At 44.6% G+C, this 25166-nt stretch overlaps 1 protein-coding gene across 1 annotated transcript in view; it reads left to right on the top strand.

The window, feature by feature from the left end:
* The window catches only part of LOC129703273 (multiple epidermal growth factor-like domains protein 6), a 288963-nt gene that overhangs the window by 182635 nt on the left and 81162 nt on the right, over positions 1-25166 (top strand). The window contains exons 6-11 of the mRNA XM_055645610.1: positions 9294-9416; positions 15689-15814; positions 18550-18672; positions 20376-20498; positions 23172-23309; positions 24852-24974. Coding sequence (XP_055501585.1) covers positions 9294-9416; positions 15689-15814; positions 18550-18672; positions 20376-20498; positions 23172-23309; positions 24852-24974 — 756 coding nt within the window. The remainder of the gene's footprint in view (positions 1-9293; positions 9417-15688; positions 15815-18549; positions 18673-20375; positions 20499-23171; positions 23310-24851; positions 24975-25166) is intronic.

Below are 25166 nucleotides of genomic sequence, written 5' to 3' on the forward strand. Positions count from 1 at the left end.
CCGTGATGCTACTTCCACCTATTTACAACAGGGACTATCCACAGCAGCCAGTTAACCTACCAGCATATCTTGGAATGTGGGAGGAGGCCAGAGCCCCAGGGGCAAATCAACGCCTTCACAAATAATCTATGTGGACAGCACCTCAGGTCAGGTGCACACCTGGGTGGCTGGAGTTACGTTGCAGCAGGTATATTTGTGTGACCGTGTGGAACTAACACGAACAGCAGCCTAACATTTTCAGCAGAAACATCCTGCACATCTCTGCCAAGTGGCAGCTGCCGTGTTTTACAGTGCAGTTATTTACCGTCGCTTTAGACTGGGAGGTGACGGAGTCAATTGTCGGTTTTTTAACCTTCCGACAGCCATTCACTGACCAAGGCTGTTCCCTGGAACTGAACCCTTGTCCCGTGCTGGGAGCTGGCATTCCCTGTCCTTGTGGAAGGAGAGAGCTGTGTAGGAAGGAACTGCACATGCAGATCAAGTTCAAGTGTTCGAGTGAGTTTATTGTCATGTGTCCCTGAATAGGACAATTAAATTCTTGCTTTGCTTCAGCACACAGAACATAGTAGGCATTTACTACAAAACGATCAATGTGTCCATATACCATAATATAAATATATACACACATGAATAAATAAACTGATAAAGTGCTAATAACAGATAATGGGTTATTAATAATCAGAGTCAGGTTTAATAGCCTGATGGCTTTGGGGAAGTAGCTATTCCTGAACCTGGTTGTTGCAGTCTTCAGGCTCCTGTACCTTCTACCTGAAGGTAGCAGGGAGATGTGTGTGTGGCCAGGATGGTGTGGGTCTTTGATGATACTGCCAGCCTTTTTGAAGCAGCGACTGCGATAAATCCCCTCGATGGAAGGAAGGTCAGAGCCGATGATGGACTGGGCAGTATTTACTACTTTTTGTAGTCTTTTCCTCTCCAGAGCGTTCAAGTTGCCAAACCAAGCCAACATATGAAATATCTGCAGATGCAGATGTTACTGTTTCGCTTTATGCGACATGGTGTGTTTTGTAGGAATACAACTCTCTTATACAGCTGATACAGTCGCTTATACTGTCATCAGTCATTTGCAAATATTTCATTCTGTAATCCCTCTCCATACTTGATAGTTTAATTTTTGATACAATTTGTTTTTTATATAAGTGATGAGGATTTTACAGATCTTAATGCAATTCAATAATTTAGGCTCTCCCTTACTAACTCCACCACTCAGAACCCCGATCACTTTTTGCCAATGGCATATTGCCGTTTTCCCGAACATTTAATTGGATATCCAGCCTTAGTCAATTCTTGCTCCTGCCAGAGGATTCCTTTGTGGATCAAAAAATTTGGCATTGAAGGCTTGCAAAACTAGTCTGAAAATGCAAGCTTGTTGGAAACAAGCTAGATCCTTTGGGAAGGTGTTGTTGAGTGTTGTTGTTAAGGCAGAACCGGAATACTCAAAGACTGGTTAACAGTTTATTTCATTCAGTAAAAATGTTTGAGCCAAAGAGATAAAACTAATGCTCCGTATGTGCTCACAGGGTCAGTGATCATCAGATACTGAGTATCAGATATCAGCTACTTGAGAGATGGCGACATGCCTGTATTGAAACGTACGAAGTCTTCAGTAAATACTAGAAAGTCAATCTCTTCCTAAAATAAAAATTTTAAACTAAATATTTCTGCTACAAAGCATTCTGCTGTGACATTGCTTCAATTTTTCTTTCTCCATTAGGGGACCCTGATCTGCTATTTGCAGACATCACATGTCTTTGTCACCCTGCAGTGATCTCTATTGACAACTGATCGCCATGGTAACCGTAGCCCCACCCTAGGGATGCAGGCTTAATGCAGGAAAGTGGGATTAGGCGGCCTAGATAGAGTCAACATGGAGAGGATGTTTCCAGTAGTGCTAGAATTTAGGATCAGAGGGCCCAGCCTCAGACTAAAGGAACGTTCCTTTAGAATGGAGATGAGGAGGGATTTATTTAGCCAGGGGGTGGTGAGCCTGTGGAATTCATTGCCACAAACAGCAGTGGAGGACAAGTCACTGGGTATTTTTAAAGTGGAAATTGATAGATGCTTGATTAGTAAGGGTGTCAAAGGTTATAGGGTGAAGGCAGAAGAATGGGCTTGAGGAAGGAAAAATACATCAGCCATGATCAAATGGCAGAGAAGACTCAATGGGCCGAATGGCCTAATTCTGTTTTTATATCTTATGAGTGTGGATGGGCATTATGGTCAATATGGATGAGGTGAACTGAAAGGGCCATTTCTGTGATGTGCCATTTTATGATCCTACAAAATGTAATGATTTGTCTTATCTTTTTTTTATTCGAATGTCTTCTCTGGTATGTGCCATCAGCACAACTTGCCATCTGGTTTTGCATGTTATAAATAATGAAGATAAATTAATTGGCATTGCTCTAGATAAATGCAAGGGCTGTGTGAGTCATTGCATTGAATGCATTTTCTATCTCTAAGCAATGGATAAATATAAATGGAAGCATATAGTAAAATATTAAAATTATAGCTCCCTCCATCCCTTCCCCATCCCAGTTCTCCGACCAGTCTGATTGGCCCCTTGATTACATTCTATCTGTGGATGCTTCATTGTCACTTTCCCCCAGCTAGCAACGATCTATTCTACATTTTCATTTACCTTTGTCCCCTTTGATGTCTCGTATTCACACCTTACCCTTCCTTATCTCTGTGTCTCCTTCTCCCCTGACTCTCAGTCTGAAAAGGGTCTTGACCCGAAACGTCACCCATCCCTTGTATCCAGAGATGCTGCCTGTCCAGCTGAATTACTACAGCATTTTGTGTCTATCTTCGGTGTAAACTTACATCTGCAGTTCCTTCCTACACAAAGTATATTTCGTTTATTTGTGTACATTTTGTACATAGGTTCTGTGAAAATAAGTTAATTTATTTTCTCACCTTTTTGGGTAGTAATTTGTGAATTCTGTAATTTGCATTATCTGAAAGATAATAACTTGTGGGGGGTGGAAGGGGGTGGACGGGGGGTGGGGGATGAGGGCACGCGAATGGGTCTTTTTTGGGACGTATTTCAATCCTCCAAAGAGGATTGTGCAGGAGGAGGTTAAAATGTGCCAGAGAAATTCATCAATTTGCTAACTGCATCAATCTGACTAGACGGTGTTTCAATTGACTGATGACTTACAGCATTAAGAGTTCTCCCTCTGTACCGCACTAAAGTGCCGCTTAGTTTACAAGGTGTCATCTTAGCTGTAGTTATTGGTTTACAGGGAAAACATGGGCTTGATACAATCCTCAGGGACTTTCCAATTTTTAATTAATCGCTTATAACAGGACGAAAATCTGCAATGTAACTGTATTCTGTCTGACTACTTGGTTTAGCTATTTATTTATTTATTTGTTTGTTCATGGGATGTGGTCTAGTCAGCATGTATTGTCCATGTGTACATAACCCTGAGCAGCTCTCTTTGGTTCCCCCGCTGCACTATTTCCTGGTGAAGAGGGCAAAAGGAAATGAGTTCTAATCCAGACACAGCAGCAGTTGTGTTTCCACATCCCGACTAAACAAGGATAGGAGAATGAATGATAATCTCCAGTTCTGCTCTGTTTTCAAACAATTCTAGCACCTTTTTACAGTCTGAAGAAGATTCTTGACCCGAAACATCACCCATTCCTTCTCTCCCGAGATGCTGCCTGTCCCGCTGATTTACTCCAGCATTTTGTGTCTATTTTCAGTGCAAACCTGCATTCCTACCTACACATTCTCCCACCTTAGGAGCTGGTAGCACAGGAGGTGCCCGGGCAGTTCACAATACATCTGTAAAACCCACAAAGTATTGGAGTAACTCAGCGGGTCAGGCAACATCTCTGGAGAACATGGATAGTTGATGTTTTGGGTCAGGAGGATCCTTATTCAGACTCACTTACAATACACCTAATTGCCTACATCCATTTCATCTTCATGCTGCAAATCCAAGAGTTGTACAGAAGCAGTGGGTTGACTTTAGGAATACAATTGTCCTTGGTGCTCTGAGAGACTAAGTAAGTCATGGTCACCATCCTGGGAAAGATGGTGTTAAGTTAGAAAGGCTGCAGAGAAGATTTATATGGATGTTGCCAAGACTCGAGGGGTTGAGCCATAGGGAGAGGTTGAGCAGACTAGGACTTTATTCATTGGAGTGCAAGAGAATAGGGGTGATTTTATGGAGGTACACAAAATTCCGAGAGGAATAGATCGAGTAAATGCACAGTGTTTTGCCCAGAGTAGGAGAATTAAAAAACAAGAGGACATAGGTTTAAGATGAGGTGGGAAAGATTTAATAGGAACCTGAGGGGTAACGTTTTTTTACACAAAGGGTGGTGGCCATATGGAATGAGGTGCCGGAAAAGGTAGTTGAGGCAAGTGCTATCATAACATTTAAGAGACAATTGGACAGGTATGTGGATAGGACAGGATTGGAGAGTTGTGGGCCAAGCACAGGCAGGTGGGACGAGTGTAGATGGGGCATGTTGGTTGGTGTGGGAACGTTGGACTGAAGGGCATTTTTCCATGCTGTATGACTCTTTGACTCGTGTTTCAGATCATAGTTTGATTGCTGCCAAAATATAGACAATCTAAACTAGCCTTCCCTGTATTGGACAATGTCCTTATTTATGCATTAGTAAATACCCAAAGGTGAATTGGTATTTCCAGTGGAGGGTGGCTTAGTGTGACAGGAGGATTCTAGTTTCACTAGTGCTTACAGACAGTGGAAAATCACAGTACACAGAAACTTGCAGAAGTGAGGATACAACACAAAGCAAATTAGCAACGGGTGTTGTGTTGGAAAAGCAATGGCAGATGGAGTGGAGGGGAGGGGGAGGGGGCTCTTCACCAAATTCTCTATCTCTCGAGTGGGTCATTGTATTAGTGTTACTAAGTAGGGAAGATGCCAAGTATTTACCTGGTCTGGTTTCATAAAGATAGTTTCCCTTTACTTTCAGTTTGTGTAAGCCGAGAAGAGCACTCATTTGGGCTTTTCCTTTGGCGCTTGTGTCAGTTTACTCCCAATCTATATAGAGACTGGAGTTCACAGCTTGTGTGGATTTACTGCTTGTGGCTCCCTGCCATTTCCTTCAGGACTTTTTCCTCTCGTGTTTGTCTCTGATCCTGACTGCATCAAGTTGCTTTATTTGTCCCTGATATGAATTTGCCATTTATCCACTTGGATGATTCACAAAGTAAAAGTGCGTGCCCACATGATATGTCAGTTACCCAGCAGCATCTAATATAATGCAGAAGGTTTCGATCCGAAACGTCACCCATTCCTTCACTCCAGAGATGCTGCCTGGCCCACTGAGTTACTCCAGCATTTTGTGTCGAGCATCTAATAAAAGATTTGCTCTCTCTGTTTTGGAGCAAACCAGCTGGAAGAGCCTTTGCTCTTCTGGGGCTTTTAACTGAGTTGCTGAAGTACTTTATAACCATGACTCCCATGGCATTTCTGACATACGTTTCTGACATTCTGATTTATACAGGGGAGATTTTGTGGACCAGACATGTATTCTGTACAGTGAATGAGAGAGGCACACATTGACTCTTACAACCTCTAATAGGGATTAACAGGCCTGATGTACGGAGGATTTTTCTTCTGGCAGAAGAGGCTAAAACTAAGGGTCAGCGTTAAAGACTGCTGGTCTAGACTGGGAGTCAGGGTGATAGACCATCTAGACAGCGATGAGGAAAGATTTCTCACCCAGAGAACATTGAATACTGAAAAGTGCAGCATGGGAACTGCCCTTTAGCTCACAAATGTCTGTGTCGAGTAATATGGCAATGTAACTAATCTCATCTGCCGCACATGATCTATATTCCTCCATCTTTCCAGAGGGTGGTGAATCTTTGGAATTCTGTTCCTGCAGAGGGTTTTAGAACCTGTTATCCAAATCATAAGGTCATGTTAATCACAAGGTTAGGCCATTCGGCCCATCAAGTCTACTCCGCCATTCAATCTTGGTTGATCTATCTCTTCCTCCTAACCCCATTCTCTTGCCTTCTCGTAACTCTTGACATCCTTGAAATTAGGGGTGGATGTGCTTAATCCTGAGGCTCTTCAGGAACTGTGGGAATTGGGGTATTGTTATGGTGCAGGAACACGGTACTGAGGCAGATGATGAATCATGCTTTTAATGATGATAAGTTTCCCCCCCCCATCCTCATTGATGATTTTACATTTCATTGGCAGTGTGGGGAGGATGCTTCAAATTTGCTATCTAATACTTTGAAATTAAGAGGATTTGTATGTTTTGCTAAGCGCAACTTGAAACTGTGCATCATTTTAATTTGGGTATGCATTACGACAGCTTCAGACAGTAGAGACAGGAGCTGAATGATTCCAAGGTCTGTGGCTAGCTACTGTACAATACCAAGAACAACAGCTTGGAAATTGTAGATCACCTACTTTTTAGATGTACTTGCTCTAGTGTTCAGATCACGTGCCTCACAGGAGCACTGTCCTTGGCAGCTGGGATGTGGCAGCAGAGGAGACTGCTCCGGAGAAGAGAGTAGACAATAGAGAGAGTGGTGGACAGGTCACTTTCACTGTGTCTGGGAACACAGTGGGGTGGCACGGTGGTGCAGCGGTAGAACTGCTGCCTTATAGCACCAGAGACCTGGGTTTGATCCTAACTACGGGTGCTGCCTGTACGGAGTTTGTACAGTACGTTCTCCCCGTGACCTGCTTTGGTTTTCTCCGAGATCTTCGGTTTCCTCCCACACTCCAAAGACGTATGGATTTGTAGGGTAATTGGCTTGATATGAATGTAAAATTGTCCCTTGTGTGTGTAGGGTCGTGTTAATACGCGGGGATCGCTGGTCGGAGCGGACTCGGACTCGTCCGAAGGGCCTGTTTCTGCGCTGTATCTCTAAAATTAAAAACTAAAACCCAAAGGTACTGTGAAGCATGGCCACATCATGGGGTTAAGACCGAAGCATCTTGCATGGAGGAGGGGTGCAGTGGTACTGCAGGTAGTGCTGCTGCCTCACAGCTCCAACAACCTTGATTGTCATCAGACCTCCAGTACCGTCTGTGTGGAGTTGGCAAGTGTCTGCATGTACTTGCCCAGGGTGCTCTTGCAGAGGCTCAATGGCCCCCATCTCTGCTGCAGGGAAAACTTTAGAGGCATGAGATCTGGAGTATCTGACAGACATTTGGACAGGTTCATGGAAAGAAAAGCTTTCGAGGGATATTGGCCAAATGCAGGCAAACGAGGTAGCCTGGAGGGACATCCTGGTCGGCATGAATGAGTTAGGCCGAAGGGTCTGTTTTGATGCTGCATGACTACAAGACTTTAGAGGTAATGCAATCTTTGTCAGTGATGCTCGCAGACAAAATTGTATTGTACTTCCGGTGACGCTGGTGCCAGCAGCCTCAACCTACAGCCCGGTACCTTTTTGTTTTTTTGTTTATTTAGTTTGAAAAAGTGTGTTTTTTTGTGTTTTTTTGGTGTTTTTATGTGGGGGAAGAGGGCACGGTGCGGGGGATACCGTCCTTCAGCCGCTTCCTGGTGAGGACGCGACTATTATTCGAGTCGCGTCCTCGCCCCCCCTCCCCCCACAGCGGCCTACCTACCTGGATTGGCGCGGTCTTTCCTGCCGGGATCGACCGGAGCTTCAGCAGCGGCGGGACAGCGCTGGAACATCGCAGGGCTGGCGATGCCTTACCGGGGGTCGCCGTCTGGAGCCCGGAGTGCTGGACCTGCTGCACCGACATCCTGGAGCTGCGGTTTACGGAGCTCCCAACGCGGGCGGCGCTGATGGACAGCGCGGGGTCCTGTGACTCTGCCCGGCTTGGCCTGTGGACTCAGGAGCTGCAGACTCCGGCAGCGGGAGGCGGCTGATCAGGAGGTCCGGGGCTGAGGAGGAGGATGGTCCGGGTTTGGGGTCGGCGTTCCACCAGCCCGGCATGAGGGCCTGAACATCGGGCCACCCGGGGCGGCGACTGCGGGTGCTCGGAAGGCCCCGACCACGGATGAACACGGAGGGGAGGCTGGCTGGACTATGGTGCCATCCTCACCTTGGTGCCATTTATGTTATGTTGTGTCGTGGACTTTCTGTGTTTGCGCTTTTTTAAAATTCAATTTCAATTTTATTTTTAATATGTTTTTATTATTTATTTATTAAAAAAAAAAAATTATGATACTGCCTGTAAGGGAAATTCATTTTGTTGTCTCAAATTGAGATAATGACAATAAATTTGAATACAATACAATACAATACAAAAGTTAATGTACAGAAGTGAAGGACAGAACACTGAGTCTGGCAGAACTTGCGTAGAAGTTAAAACATTGAAGTCCCACTGGGCTCTTGTTTTACTGAGTGAAAAGAAATGTTGATGGTCACCCCTTTAAGATTCATTTCCCTGGGGCAAATGACGAAATAGTTGCTGTGTACTGAATGATGTCAGTAGATGCATGGGTGATGCTGGGCTGTGCATGGTGTGAATCTTACCCTGAAGTGTCCGGGCCAATTTCCTAATCGTCACTGATTACCAGAAATATTCACCAGCATGATCTAACACATGCAAAATTGCATTCATGTGCCAATTGCATACAAAAGTTATCAGAAATGCTTCAGTAGGGAAATGTGGACACTGCCTTACAGCTCCAGAGACCCAGGTTCAATCCTGACTAGGTGTGCTTGTCTGTATGGAGTTTGTATGTTCTCCCCGTGACCTGCGTGGGTTTTCTCCAGGTGCTCTGGTTTCCTCATACCCTGAAAAGATGTACAGGTTTGTAGGTTAATTGACTTGGTATAATTGTAAATTGTCCCTAGTGTGTGTAGGATATTGTTAGCGTGCGGGGATCGCTGGTCGACGTGGACTCGGTGGGCTGAAGCGCCAGTTTCCACGCTGTATCTCTAAAGTAAACTAAACTAAACTAATCTTGATTGGTTCTCTGTGTAGGCGATTGCAGATGCTGGCTTACACCGAAGACAGATACAAAATACTGGAGTAACTCAACTCGACAAAGGAATAGGTGATGTTTCGGGTCGAGACCCTTCATCAGATGTTACCTATTACTTTTCTCTAGAGATGCTGCCTGACCCGCTGAGTTACTCCAGCATTTTGTGTCTATTTTTGATTTGTTCTCTCTTTGACTGGGTGACTCATTTGAGCAGGGAACAATGTATTACTTTCTTAAAGCACCACAAAAGTTATTTAGTGTATAGTTTATTTATTCAGTATGCTACTTTCCCATCGAAAGATCATGGAACAACATTATGTCTGTGTCTGCGTTTGTTTTCTTGTGCTTTGCAGATGTTGATGAATGTTCTATGGTTAATGGAGGATGCCAACTGCGTTGTATCAACACCAAAGGATCCTTTTATTGTGAATGCGAGCCTGGCTATAAGATCCATGCGGACGGTCGCACGTGTATCAGTGAGTATGACTGGCAAAGCCAGCCCGGACTAGTTGTCACTCCCTTTTCATGTTTAGGAACCAGATGGGCGGTCCACCATCTATTTGCTCCAAACTACTTCAACAGAGATAGGCACAAAATGCTGGAGTAACTCAGTGGGTCAAGCATCATCTCTGCAGAAAATTCATAGGTGAATGTTTCAGGTCAGAACCCTTCTTCAGATTGAAAGATAGAGGTCGTGTGGGGGGGACTAGAGGTGCGAAAAGATAAGAGAAGGCCAGAACAAAGCAGGGCTGGCAACAGATGATCTGAGGAAGGGTAAAGTCCATAATGGCCCACTGTTGGCTAGGGAAGATGCGCTAACAAGAGGGATGAATGAAGTAAAGTTGCCGTCCTTTGAAGATCTGGGTGAGCGAGACCTAGAGCTGTGGGAGGGTCAGAGCGAGGGATTGTTGGTACCGATTCATGGTGGCCAGTGTGGAACGCAGGGCACGGAAGGAGAACAGTCGTGAGAAGCAGTGGATTGACTGCCGGTACCTGTAATCCAGGTTGGGACCGAACTGGGAGGTCCAAGAATTGGGAGGTCCATGGAAGCTCCAAGGCACAAGATGAAGGCACATGCAATCACCGAGGAAACACACGTACATGTTAAAACATGATCATAGAGCCGGAGAGCAGTCGGAGTCACAGAGGGGGAGCAGTGAGAGAGGGTGTTGCAGACCTCATGTCAGAGAGAAGAGGAGAACCTCTTCAAAGAAGGCTTCAACAGAGGTTCACCGGGAGCTGGTGTGTGATGTTGGGAGAGGAGAGGAGTGGAAATAGGGTAGAAATAGAGAAATTTTATTCTTTTTGGAAGAAAATAAAGAAACCAGGGTGGTGTTAGATTATAAAGTCATCGGTGCATTTTGAGAGGAATCCCTTTGATGAAGATTGTAGCCTGGATGGCTTCAAGATTTATTTGTGATTAAACTAATTTATAGGAAAGGAGCATGAAAGGGGAATGAAAGGAACAAGGCTGGTGGTGATTCTTCATTGCATGCCACCATGAATGCCTCACAATCATCTTTGGACACAATATTTTCTAATTACATATTGCTAATAGGAAGATGTTTTATAACCGTTTGCTGTTAGCTATCAAATCGGACATAAGCAAAATATGAGGAGCGAAGACTAGAAATGCAATTTCACCTATTTTAGTGCATAAAGCAGTTGTTAATGTCAATGGATATTTTTAAGGCAGAGATAGATAGATATTTAATTTATACAGGAGTCAGAGGTTGTGGTGAGAAGGCAGGAGAATGGGGTTAAGATGGAGAGATAAATCAGCCAAGATTGAATGATGGAGTAGAGTTGATGGGCCAAATGGCCTATTCCTGTCACTTATGACCTTATAAATTCTAGCCCATCGAAAAAAAAATCAGGAAACTATGTGGGTGCTTCTCTTACAACTGCTGCATCACATTCATCATCTCAGTTAAATTCTTCTCTGCATTCCAGACACAGAAGTGGAAGGGAAGGGGAGACAAAGGAAGAGGCGGAGTGGGGGAAATGTGGGGGAAAAGAGAGGAAATTATGCTAGACCCAAAACACTGGAGGAACTCAGCGGGTCAGGCAGCATCTCTGGAGAGAAGGAATAGGTGACGTTTCAGGTCGAGACCCTTCTTCAGACTGAAAGTTAGGGGAGAGGGAAACTTAGGTATGAAAAAGTACAGAGCAAATCTGAGCCAGCACAGATGGCCATGGAACCCACAATGGTCCATTGTTGGCTGTGGAAGAAGTGATAACGAAGGGCTACAAACATTTAAACTAGCAGGATGACTAGGGTGGGGGAGGGATGGAGAAAGAGGGAACGCATGGGTTAATTGAAGTTAGACAAATCAATATTCATACTGCTGTGTTGTAAGTTGCCCAAGTGTAATATGATGTGCTGTTCCTCCAATTTGCATGTGGCCTCACTCTTAACAGTGGGGGAGGCTCAGGACACAAAGGTCAGTATAGGAATGGGAAGGTAAGTTAAAATGTTTGTTAACTGGGAGATTGCTCTGGTCAGCTATGATGCTCAGGTCTCCACTGAGACCTCCCACATGTTATGGAGCAGAGTCATGGTGCACTATGCAGCGTGGCCCTCAGCTACTGCTGGGAATAGGATTATCAGGAACCACAGGCCACAGCTTCTTGTGGTGCCGAGCACAATGCAGGAACACTGTCATCTTAGTGGGGAAAAGATCACTGAAAGTAAACATGCAGGTACAGTGAAGAAAGCTCATGGAATGTTGGCCTTCATGTCAAGTTAAGTCAAGAGAGTTTATAGTCTTGCGTCCCAGATAGGACAATTAAATGTTTGCTTGCTGCAGCACAACAGAATATTGTAACAGAATATTCATAACGAGAGGATATGAGTATAGGAGTAAAGAGGTCCTTCAGCAGTTGTACAGGGCCCTGTGGAGTATTGTGTGCAGTTTTGGTCTCCTAATTTGAGGAAATACAGTGTAGAGTAGGATCACGAGGTTAGCCCCCGGGATGGCGGGACTGTCATATGAAGAAAGATTGGAAAGAGTGGGCTTGTATTCACTGGAATTGAGAAGGATGAGAGGATATCTTATAGAACTATATACAATTATAAAAGTACTGGACAAGCTAGATGCAGGAAAAATGTTCCCAGTGATGGGGGAGTTCAGAAACAGGGGCCACAGTCTAAGAATAAAGGGGGGCCATTTAAAAGTAGATGAGAAAAAACGTTTTCACCCAGAGTTGTGAATTTGTGGAATTATCTGCCACAGAAGGCAGTGGAGGCCAATTCACTGGATGAATTTAAAAGAGAGTTAGATAGAGCTCTAGGGGCTAGCAGAATCAAGGGATATGGAGAGAAGGCAGGCACGGGTTACGGATTGTGGATGATCAACCATGATCACAAAAAATGGCGGTGCAGGCTCAAAGGGCCAAATGGTCTCCTCCTGCACCTATTTTTTATGTTTCTAAGTTTCTAACAAATAATAATGAAGGTGCTGGTATGATCAGTGCTCTTTTCATGATGTCTTACTTGGGACCCGATAATTCTCCTAAGGGAAGCAAGATTTGCTCGCTGTTTTACTGTGGGTGAAAATTGATCATCGCTATTTGAACCGATATATGTGAGAATGGAGGAAATGAGGAGGCATGGGTTGCTGACATAAACGTGTGCACTGGCGATGAAGAGCACTTGCGCACTGGTAATTGCATTTGGTAGCACTGGTCCAATTTTCGAACAGCCAAGACTTCCACCCGAAACGGAACAGGCATATACTTAGAGTAATATCTGTACAAATATGTCCAATTTCTAAGCTACTGTTCCTTCCAATTTTCAAACTTTGCGAAAGATTTTCCAATTCAACTCCACTAATTTCTACTGACATTTCATCAGCTACTGTGAACCAGAGGAGTGGGCTATCGCTGTGGAATACAATTACATTTCTCCAAGGAATGACATTTGGTAATCCCTCCTCAGTCCTGTGGGTTCTTTCTTAGCTGCAGTTTGCCAATGGTGCTGCTACATTGTGCCGGCTGCTGTGGACAATAATATATTAAAGTCTCTGTACATCTTATTAATGCAGCATCTCCCTAAGCCTTGAAGATGGCAAATCCAATCACCAAGGTGGCCGTGTGAACATTTTAACTTGTGTCCATCATATTCCTGTCTGTGCTCACTTTTCAGTTGTTTCTCTTTATGGGCCACAGCAAATCCCCTCTAAAACCCCAAATCCTGTACACAACTCTGATTGGGAGCAGTGGAGACTGAAGACAAAAGTCTGAGGTTTTCCAGTTGTTGCATGCGGAGTAAAACCCCTTTCATATTCCTGGGAGACCACTGAGAAACCTGAGCTATATTGTTTGCCCCGGAGAAATCCAATCTCCACTGCATTACTGAGTTGAACAATCCACACAGAGCCCAATGCAGGACGCGAGGTTAGTCCTCTAAGCTCCAAGGCAAAAGCCATAACTGAGCAATCCCAGATTGGTTCCTTGTGCTTCACAGACCCTTTGTGCTTTTTCTTTTTGCCGATTCCCCTAATGCTTTGATCCCCGTCATAGATGTTGATGGATGGGTGTTAATTTGACTGGCATGTGCAAAACGCAGTGTTGTTGTCCCATTCTCCCACGCGGGCGGCTGTGCATGGCAATTTTATTTTGTTGGAAAAAGATACCAAGCCTTTCCTTTGAAGGAATCAGAAGGAGGAATGAATAGGGAGCCTTACCTCAGGCGGTGGGGTGGGGAGGGGAGGGGGTGGGGGGAATCCTGGATTTTCCACCTCATTAAACAAGCAGCACTTTGAAGCGAAAAGGTCAGACTTATTAAAGGCAAGGCCGACATTAAAGTTAAACTGTTGTTATTTGATGCTGTTTCTGCTTAATTGCACCTTAGCGTGACCACTTTGAGTGGATATTGAAGTCTTCAGGAAGATGACTAACTATCAGATAAACCTAGAGATTAAGAGGTCCTGTGATTAGTGGGATCGCTGCTGTTTGTAATGAAATGGGCCCATTAAGTCCACAATTACAGTCACTCTGTCTCCACTGACCATCTGAGGGGTGCTGTTTATAGAGGTGCTTTGGCCTCTTTAAATCTTGTTTTTGTTTGGACATACAGCGTGAAAACAGGCCACCAAGTCCGCGCTGACCAGCAATCACCCGCACACTAGTGCTATCCCACACGCTAACGACAGTTTACAGAAGCCAATTAACCTACAAACCTGCACGCTTTTGGAGTGTGGGAGGAAACCGAAGCACCCGGGGAAAATGCACGCGGGGAGAACGTACAAACTCCGTACAGGCAACACCTGCAGTCAGGATCGAACCAGGTCTCTGATACTGTAAGGCAGCAACTCTACCGTTGTGCCACTGCTGACCCCTCATGATGCAAGCAGTTATCTTGCATCTCAATCTCATCAAATCCCTTGTTTTTATAATTGGTGCTCAGTGCTCACTTTGTGCTTTTGTTTTGAGATTGGAATCAGGAGAACTGATTTTCCTAGCCCTTGCACCCTTATCAGCCCCTATGGGGGGAGATGGGGGGAGGGGGGGGGGGGGGTCAGATGACCTATATTACGATACTGAGCGGAGTTGAGTCCACAGTTGTCACAGCCATCTCAAAGGTAGTCACAAAATGCTGTAGTAACTCAGTGGGTTATGCAGCATCAGTTCATTAGTGATAGGAGCAGAATTACGCCATTCAGCCCATCTAGTTTACTCCACCATTCAATCATACGGGCGCCGTCTGTGCAGAGTTTGTATGTTCTCCCAGTGACTGTGTGGGTTTTCTCCGGGTGCTCCGGTTTCCTCCCACATTTAAAAGATGTGCAGATTTGTAGGTTAATTGGCTTCTGTAAAATGTCCTTAGTGTGTAGGATAGAACTAATGCATGGGTGATGGATGGTCAGTGCGGCTGAAGGGCCTGTTTCCACGCTGTATGTCTAAACTAAAACTGAATGAAAACTCTATTTTTCCTATCTATCTATCTATCTTAACCTCATTCTCCTGCCTTCTCGCCATAACCCCTGACACCCGTAATAAGAATCTATCTATCTCTGCATTAAAAATATCCATTGACATGGCCTCCACCACCTTCTGTTGCAATGAATGCCACAGATTCACCACCCTCTGACTAAAGAAATTCTTCCTCATCTCCTTCCTAAGGGAACGTCCTTTAATTGTGAGGCTATGACCTCTGGCCCAAGACTCACCCACTAGTGGAAACATCCTCTCCATTATCTCTGGAGAAAAAGGATAGGTGATGTTTCGGACCCAAAACATCACCCATCTTTTTTCTTCAGAGATGCTGCCTGACCCGGTGAGTTTCTCCAGCACTTTATGTCTATCTTTGGTATAACCCAGCATCTGCAGTTCTTTGTTTCTACTTTCTGATCTTCACGTCTCGTTCCCCTGTGGGTTTGTAGGCTGCATGCTTTGAGAGGCCAGCACAGTTGCTCTTTGTTCCTTTTGCAGAGCCTCCTTGCCTGCCCATGGGTCGGGGTGGATGAAGCAGTAAAATGCCCATGGGCTCTTCTGGCTGCAACCTTTGGAAAGAAGCTAGCGGGGCCCAGCGAATGAATGTTGTCAGATGTACAGCAGCCACTGAATCTCCTTTTTCCTCATCAATGAGTAGGTCTGTGACTGGTGAACGCCAGGGCAATTTTAAATGACTCCGACAATGTTGTACAGACTTGGCTATGTCATTGTAGGCAGAGGAAAGTTTATTTATTTTGTGTGATTCCCTGAGGAGATTCTAATTGCTATTCTCCATTTTGAACCCCACTAGCTATCAACTCGTGTTCCATGAACAATGGCGGTTGTGAACATGAGTGTGTGCAGATCAGCGAGAACCACTACCAGTGCAAGTGTCGTTGGAACTATCAGCTGACAGGAGACGGGAAACACTGTGAACGTAAGCACCGAGATTGACCATTTTAAGCATGAGGGCTGCAGTGGGTTAAAGGTCGTATTTCTGTTAGGGGCCATGGGGCCATGCACATGGTGCTGCTGTCACCTTGTTCTCAACCTTTTGTAAATGTCAATGCAGTACTTGTTCCAGATCTCTGGACAAGGCAAGAGGTTTGAAGGCAGCATTAGCAATAATAGTCACAAGTCCTGTATGACCCTTACATTTAATAGACAGGGGCTCTCCCAGAGAGCTGAAGAAGCTCAGCCTGCATTTTAATCACCCTGCCCCTGGTCCCTTCACTGATGGCTGAGACGGTTGCTAATGATGTGTCTGGAGTTCCTCGTCCGAGAAGAAGCAACACCCATCCTGAGCTGTTTCAGGAAGTATACCTTGAATAAAAATATAGTGACCAACTTTTCTCCCTCTATAAGAAAACACCTCATTATTATGTTGCAGAAGGAAGTCATCCGCCTTTCAAGTCCATACTAACTCCCAAGAGAGCAATCCTGTTCCATTCTTTATATTTCCCTGCATTCCTGCAACTTATTTTCCCTCATACCCATCAACTCTATTTTGATTCCTCCTGCTACTTGTCTATACAAAGTAGTAATTTATAGGGAACAATTGGTCTTCCAACATGTTTTGGGATATGGGAGGGAACTGAAGAGAACCCGCATAGTCGAAAGCAGAATACGGAAACTGGACAAAGCATTCAGAGTCAGGACTGAACCTGCCACCTTGGAACTGTGACGTGAACAGGGTTAACTGGATTGCAGCATGCACGCAAAATACAGTGCAGTATTTCATTAAGTTTGCATCAACTCCACCTGTTGTGATTCTGACTCCCTGGGGTTTTGTTTGTGAAGAGATGGTAAAACTCGCTAAAGTTGTGATTTGTATCTGTAAAACAAAATCCCACCTCACTGGAGGGCTCCAGTTAAAGTTGAAAGCTGCTTCCTAACCTGCTCCCATTTTCCTCAGTTAGCAACCTTAAACAATACAATACAATACAATTTATTTGTTGTCATTTGAACCTCATTGAGGTTCAAACGAGATTTGGTTTCTGCAGTCATACACAAAAGAACCAAGACACAACACAATTTACACAAACATCCATCACAGTGAATCTCCTCCTCACTGTGATGGAAGGCAAAGTCTTATCTCTCCCCTGCACTACTCATTCTCCTCCCGATGTCAGTCAAAGCCTCCGGCGGGCGATGGTAAGTAAGTCCCGCGGCCATTAAAGCCGCGCCGTGTGATGCAAGGCCACGCTCCGGGTCTTGGTGTTGGATCCCCCGGCGGCGCTAACATGTCCCGCGGCCATTTAGGTCCATGCCGGGCGATGATGTAAGGCCCCGCTCCAGGTAATTTTCAACCCCGCAACTCGAGCGGGAGAAATCTCCGTTGCGGAAGCCCCGAAAAGCGGTCTCCCAGCAGGGACCCGCAGGCTCCCGGTGTCACCGTCCACCAGACCTGCGGTAAGCCACCGAATCTCCGGGGTCGGGTCGCAGCAGCTCCCCACCACAGCTCCTCCCGTTCCGAACTCGGCCAGCTCCGCGATGGTGGGTAAGTCCGCAGGCTCCGTGACTGTAGCCTCAGGTCGTTCCGGTTGGAGGCCGTTCCACGTTGCTCGGCCCCAACGACAACGGAGACCTGACAGGGAAAAGGTCGGGTTCTCCTTGCAGGGGAAAGATTTTTTAAAGTTTCCCCCACCCCCCGCCCCCCACACACACACCCAGTTAAAAAAAAACACTTTAAACTACATTCAAACATTCGAACGTGACAAAAAAAAAAAACGACAGACGGACTGCAGAGGCCGCTGCGGCGTGAGTCGTGTCGCCCACCCATCACAATATTCAGCAAACAGGTTGGCCGAATGGTGTAAGATATGGAGACTACGCAAACCTTTCACTTAACAATGTGATAACCCAGCACTAAGCCAATAGGTTCTGCCAAAAGATAAATATTTCCATGTATTTGTAAAAGAAAAGATTTAGTTTACTCACACACATCAAGGAATCCTGCCCCCTTTACATCCCTCAAACCTGGTTTGACTCACATTTATCCTACCACCATGCTTCATGACTGACAATAGCTCAAGAGATGGCTTGGAGTCTGACTACAATGGCCTGAAACCTCCAGAAATATCTATAGTTATAACTATAACTATGGGGTAACTTTGCAAAAACATGGAGCTGTAACTTACTAACAGCTCACTCCCCCACATTCTTCCCCAAGTCCATAACCATCTTAACTATGGCATAGGTTTTCTTTCCTTTGTTAGTACTGGATTAATTTCTGCGAATTTCCTGCGTTTTAGCATTGTGGAAGCAGGAGCACCAAGAGGAGCAACATTGGTAGAGAAGACCCACTCGCATGTCCTGAGTGTAAACACCAGTGTTGGCTAACTAAATGTTAACTAAATACCAATATCACATACATAAAATATATAACCGGATGGTCATCTATGTAATGTGATAGGGCGAGATATTCATTTGCCATGCAAGTACAAAGGACAAAACTGTTCCTCTTTCGATATAACCTACATACCAGCAATCTGTACCCAAACTGAAATAGGCAAAGTCAAGTGTATCACGAAACAGCAACACTATGATGCCAACTTATTCTGCATTGTGCAGGCATGGTCCTTTCTATGCACGGATTTCCTGAATGTTGAGATAAGCTTCCAGTGTACTTACTAAGATGGTTACAGTGTTTTCTTTTTCGACCGTCACTAGTGAAGGACCCATGTCAGGAGAGAAACGGAGGCTGTGGCCACATATGTCACAACGATGCTGGAATGGCGCAGTGTGAATGCAATCCTGGATATCGGCTATCGGTGAATGGGAAGAGCTGCGATGGTATGGAAATGGTGAAGACTATGGGCCTGTCCCACTTACGCGACTTTTTCGGCGACTGCCGGTATCCGTCATAGGTTGTTACAGGTCGCTGAAAATTTTCAATCCAGGGGCGACCAGAACAAGGTATGACTCTTTGGGTGACTATTCACGACCGTACAGGCTTCACCCCGCGACATGTCGCCAGGGTGTCGCCTGTATGGTCGTGAGTCGTCTCCTCAGTCACCCAAAGAGTCGTAGCGTCTTTCTGGTCGCCGCTGGATTTTCAACATGTTGAAAATTTTCGCCAACCTGCAATGACCTATGACGGGTGCTGTCAGTTGCCGAAAAAGTCGCATAAGTGGGACAGGCCCATAACAAAATAACATAATAGCGAATGATTCAAACAATAGCCTTCCATTGGTGTTTGGGTTCAGATGGTTTAGTTTAGTTTAGTTTAGAGATACAGTGTGGAAACAGGCCCTTTGGCTCACCGAGTCCATGCCGACCTGCGATCCCTGCACTAGCACCATCTTCCACACTGGGGAAAATTTGCAATTTTAACCAAAGCCAAATTAACCTACAAACTTGTATCTCCCCAACAGGCAATTAAACCCTGCTCTCTCTCGTGATAGGGCAGGAAACTAATGAGTATTTGATAGTAGACTGCATAGTGGATTTGTGTTCATAAGTTCTAGGAGTAGAATTAGACCATTCGGCCCAAGAAGTCTACACTGCCATTCAATCTACCTTTCCCTCTTAACCCCATTTGCCTGCCTTGTCCAAACAACCCCTCATGTGGTAACAATAATAGTAATAGAACTCTTCATTATGTTTTGATCCTCTGTATTTATTTACTCCTAACTTAGCAGAACTGGGCAACCTACACTGGGTTGCCTAACTATGGCTGCATTGTATCTATCGGTGTTAACAGGATTTATTACACGATTGTCCTACCTCTAACATTAATTTCATAGAAACTCTCCAGTTTAATTGAAGTCGATGGATGTGAAGAGTCATATCTTTTAATAAACTTTCGAAGTGTTAAGCCTTAGAAAGTTCCGAAAGCCTCTGAGCGATGCATACATTTCAAAATTGGATTGGGCTCAGCATTCCGTTAAATCCAATATTACAGCAGCTATTGTTAGCCATTGCTGTAACAGGGATATGGCTGAAGTTCTTACACTCATCAGACAAAGATAGAAGTTAACCTCTCATTGACAGCATTTGTCTCTTGGTAAATTGCATGGATTGAGTTGTGTTCCAGTGAACCATGATGATCATCGATGGAAAATACCTCAGTCGAGCGCTTAAGTTGATTTATGCCGCAAAGATCTAATGTCCCCTTTGATCCCCATGGGTGTACTCTAGCAAGGGCTCAAGTTATATCCTGTTCCACATCACTTGATCGTTAATTCTTCCTTTCCTGGAAATAAGTCCATATCAGATTTCATTTGTTTTTTGTACCTTTCAACTTTAGCTCACTTGGCATCTCCTCTCTGATCGACAATGCGTGGAAGGCAATGCATACAAAACTTTGCTAAACAATTTTAAAATTGAAAATCAGCATTTGGGATGGAAGTAATAGGATATCGAATGACGTAAAGGGCTGCTTACGGCTTTTGATTATCTTCTCCCTGTGCCTGGTATTGAAGGGCTCTGTCTGTGGTTCTGAGTGATGAGTGCTTCAATGTTTTCTCTATTAATCACTGACCTTTCCTTTGCAGACATTAATGAGTGCACCACTGGAATTGCAATGTGTGCTCATCAGTGCATCAATATCCTGGGATCATTTAGCTGTATCTGTAAGCCTGGATTTGAACTGGGTGCCGATGGGAAGCAGTGTTACCGTAAGTACTGCTTTCAAGCTGGGCTGGGGTAAACCACGTGCGGTTGTTGGATAAGTGCCGACACCCTGCGACAATATGCCTTTAATGCCTTTCATCCTGAAAATTATTAAAAAATCAGTTCTGTGGTCCAGGATAGTCATAAGAAAGATTAGAAGGAACTTGCACATTGCACTTGATAATATATTTTGGTCAAGTAAGTACCTATACAACACTTTGCCTGTGGAATCATTGGCACTTACCAAAGTCCCGCAAATTGTAATAATCATCTCTGGATGCTCCTGAATGCCCAGTTTTGTCACGTTGGTTGAGGGATGAATATTGGACAGTGCATCAGAAGGGCTCACCTCAGTTTGTCATTGAAATAGTGACAAATATTTTATTCCCATCTGACATGCGTGTCCTCAGATTAGCCTTTCACTGCATGGATTATAACTTTGATAGTGCTGGGCTCTAGCAGTATCACCCTTTCCCACCATTGACTCCGTCGACTCTTCACGCTCTTCGGAAAAGCACGCAACATAACCAAAGACATGTCCCACCCTAGTCATTAATTCCTTCTCCTTGCTCCTGTCCAGTGGAAATTATAAAAGCTTGAAACTGCGCACCAGTATTGGAACAGTTTTTTCCCTTCCACTTTTAGGATTCTGAACGATCCTTCCATAAGCCTGGGTACTGTTCATCTTCACCCCATTGCAGACATTGGACTGTCTAAGGAACCGATGCGCTATAATGTCCTACAGTGCTGAGAACCATACTCTTTGTTCTATCGATTGTTCTTGAGTTTGAACTGATGGTATATCTGGTCTAAAGATAGACACAAAATGCTGGAGTAACTCAGCGAGACAGGCAGCATCTCTGGAGAGAAGGAATGGGTGACATTTCGGGTTGAGACACTTCTAGATATCTGGTCTGTTTGGATAGCATGCAAAACAAAGCCAAGTGACAATAATGAACCTAAGCTGAGCCCTGCTACCTCAGTGTCATTTTCCTTCACTATCCCAAAGTGCTTTAATTGCCTTAATGTCCAGGAAATTATCAGTCATTCTTTGAATAAAGTCATCGACTGTGCCACCACAGCCTCCAGCATTGAAAGGTCCAAATATTCGCCACACCTTGAGTGAAAATGTTCTCATCTCATTTGTAAGCAACCTCCTCTTTATTCTGAGACTGTGACTCCTGTTTCTGCACTCTAATGCCAGAGGAAGCATCCTATCCCATCCAGTCTGTGTGTAGGCTTGCAAGAACTGTGAACTGCAGTTTCCATGAGCAGATATCACTTCCATCCTGCGGCAGCTGGTACTGCAAAATTCCATGGGAAAGCTTTTGCGTCATTATGTTGCTTTTATTTAACTCTGAGAGAAATTCACACCTATTAAATTTCCACAAAAACAGCTGACAATCTGTGGGAATCCATTGTTGATGACGTGGAACACAGTTGGGTTCTTGCGGATCCCAATATAAAACAGTGAATGAAATGTCCTCTGTGAATGCCACATACTTGGGTGCTTTTCTTGTGGCCTTTCCAGTGTATAAAACCTGATGCTAGGTGTTGGTTGGGAATCAACGCAAGGCACCCAATTGTGTTGCCATTCCGCAATTAAGTCGTGACTGTATCTGGTGGCGTTTTTTACATAACTTGGATCATTTTGGGGGAAATCCAGGCTATTTGCTTGGTGAGGTGTATCTCAGCTCTCTAGGTAAATGAATTAACTGCCTCATAAATCTCAGGTCCTAAATGTTTTTGGGAAGTGGCATTTATCATTGTCCCATGGACCGAAATACAATAAAAAGCTTTTGTTTATGTGCTATCAATTTAAATCAGATAAAGCTATGGATGAGAACCATCAAGCCAGTGGCCTCCCACATGCTGGGTCCCCCTTTGTTCTCTCTGCATTCCCCTCCACCCAGCTCTGTGCCCCTCTTCGTTCTCGGTGCCCCCATGCTTCCCCATGCTGGGTTCCTCATTGTTCTCTCTGCATTCCCCCACCCCCCCCACACCGGGTCCCCCTTTGTCCTCTCGGCACCAACTCCCCACCACCCAACTCTGGGTTCCTCTTTGTTCTCTCTGTGGCGTGTCCTTGACCGCTGCCAGGCCCTCTCTTGCCGCGCTTTGCCGGGAGCTTCCCAATGCATTGTTGTGGTGCTCGCCGGCAGCTCCCTAGCTTTCAGCATTTTAGTTTTACAACATCAGAGAAAAAGTCTAACGTCCACAATGAGGTCGGTTGGAAGATTGAGACTACTTCCAACCATTAGCTTATGGGAGAACTATTCAAAAGTCTTATAACAGAGAGGAAGAAGCTGTTCCCCACTACTGGAACATAATTTCAAGCTTTTGGATCTTCTGCCTGACGGGAGCATAGAGACTAGGGAATGACCCGGGTCAAAAAGGTCCTTGATTATGTTGGCTGCTTTCCCCAGCCAGCGGGATGTGTTCTGGGGACTCCCAGATCACAGAGTTGCCCACCCCCGAATTTGGATCCAGATGTTATTGGCCTTGGCGTGTGTATTCCTTGCAAGTGAAATTAGAAACTTCTGCAGTGCTCGTGTGATAATGTGCCCCCTGGTAGTTCTGCAGGATGTTAGTGCAATCTTTGTGTGTTTTGAGATCCATGGTTTTGAATGTTGACGTGTGGAGAACTGGCCTACTATGTTCTAATGTCTTTCCACCAACAGGTATTGAAATGGAGATTGTGAATAGCTGTGAGAGGAACAATGGTGGTTGCTCACACCATTGTGAACACAAAACCGCTGGGCCTTCTTGCTTTTGTAATCAAGGATACATCCTGGACTCTGATGGACACACATGTCTTGGTACAGCCATATTCATTACTTTCCATTAAACCCATATGAATTTTGCTTTTATAAATACAGTTTCACAATTGAAACTGGAGAGCAGTAATCTGTACATTGTGAATCAGGGATACATGACAATGAAAACATAACACGATATTGAATCTGAGCCTTAATCTGCTTTTGTATCAGATACATAAGGACGACCATTACATTGCAGAAGGATATTTGATCTTATCATGCTGTGTATTGAGTTTTATCTTCAATTTTGATTGTGAAGTTTCAGGAAGAAAACCAAGGTTTGGGAATTGAAAGGGACGGTGTGATGTTTTATCCTTAAATTTAAGTCCTCAGTTGTTCAATGGATATCATTCTACCTACTATCCTACAAAAATAATACACTATTTCATTAAGGTTGAAGGAACGACCAAGGGTCATAGAGGGAAAAAAAATCAAATTTATTAAGGATGCAAATTTGTAATTGGCTGCATCTTTATTAATGCTGATTTAAATAAAAATTGTCCCTATGCACCTCGGTCGTGCCTTCGAACTTAATGAAATAGTGGTTTTTGTTAATGGAGGGTAATGGCTCTCTCTATCCTTACACTTTTGAGTTTTGTTGTAATCTGATAATCTTCATGTTAGCAGAGTCATAGAGGTTGACTACATGGAAACAGGCCCTTTGGCCCAACTCATCCATGCCGAGCAAGTTGTCTATTTGGCATTTGGCCCATATCCTCTTAACCTTCACGAGACATTAACCTATCCAAATGTCTTTTAAACATTGTAATTGTACCCACTGCTTCCCCTGACAGTCTATTCCACCTGCCCACCTTCCCCTGTGTGCGAAAGTAACTTCTCAATTTTCCTTTCTTTAAATCTTTCCCCTCTCGCCCATGCCCTCTAGTTTTAGACTCTCCTACCCTGGGAAACAGACTCATGATCATTTATACCTCTTTAAGGTCATCTTCTACGCTCCATGGGAAAACGGTCCCAGGTTATCCACCTCTCCTGTAACTACAGGCCTCCTGCCACAAAACGTCCTTACAAAACTTTTCTGTAGCTTTTCCAGCTAAATGTCATCCTTGCAACAGCTGGGTGACCAGAAATGCACGCAGTACTCCATGAGTTTGGCCTCACCAACATTACGTACAGTTGTAACATGACATTCCAACTCCTCTACTCGATGTCCTGACCATTGAAGGCAAACATTGCAAATGTCTTCTTCACTACTCTGTCTACCTGTGTCTTAACTTGCATGGAACTATTTAGCTTCAATCAAAATCAAATTTTGCTGTTTGATTTTTGATAACTGACTCGCTGTCTCCTGTAAAAACAGGGAACAGTAGATCCTGGTTTACAATAGAAGAGACCGAGTGCTGGAGTAGCTCAGTGGATCAGACAGCATCTTCAGAGAGGTGATGTTTGGGGTCCATGAGATTTCCTGAGATGCTGCCTGACCTGCTGAGTCTTCTGTGTCTCCACTGTTTACCAGTGCTCTATGCTAGACTGAGTTCAAGTGGTGATAAAGTTGACTGAATCTGATTTTCCTGTTCATCGCAGATTCCAATGAGTGTGAGACCAACACTGCTTGCTGCGTGCAAGATTGCAGTAACAATCCTGGAGGCTACGAGTGCAGCTGCCATGTGGGGTACCGGCTGAACATGGATGGATGCAGCTGTGATGGTATAGTGAGAGTGCGAGGCAAATTCCTGGTCGCTTTCCTCTGCAGATAACTCCTGCACAGCTTTGAATTGCATTTTTCAGAGCACCACTACAGATATTTCAGAACACCCTGTCTGCTTCTCTGATCTTATGCAAGGACTTGCACCATAGATCCAAACCTCTGATCTAGCCATAGACACAAAAAGCTGGTGT

This window comes from Leucoraja erinacea, chromosome 14 (assembly GCF_028641065.1).
Source record: "Leucoraja erinacea ecotype New England chromosome 14, Leri_hhj_1, whole genome shotgun sequence".
NCBI classification, from domain to species: Eukaryota; Metazoa; Chordata; class Chondrichthyes; order Rajiformes; family Rajidae; genus Leucoraja; species Leucoraja erinaceus.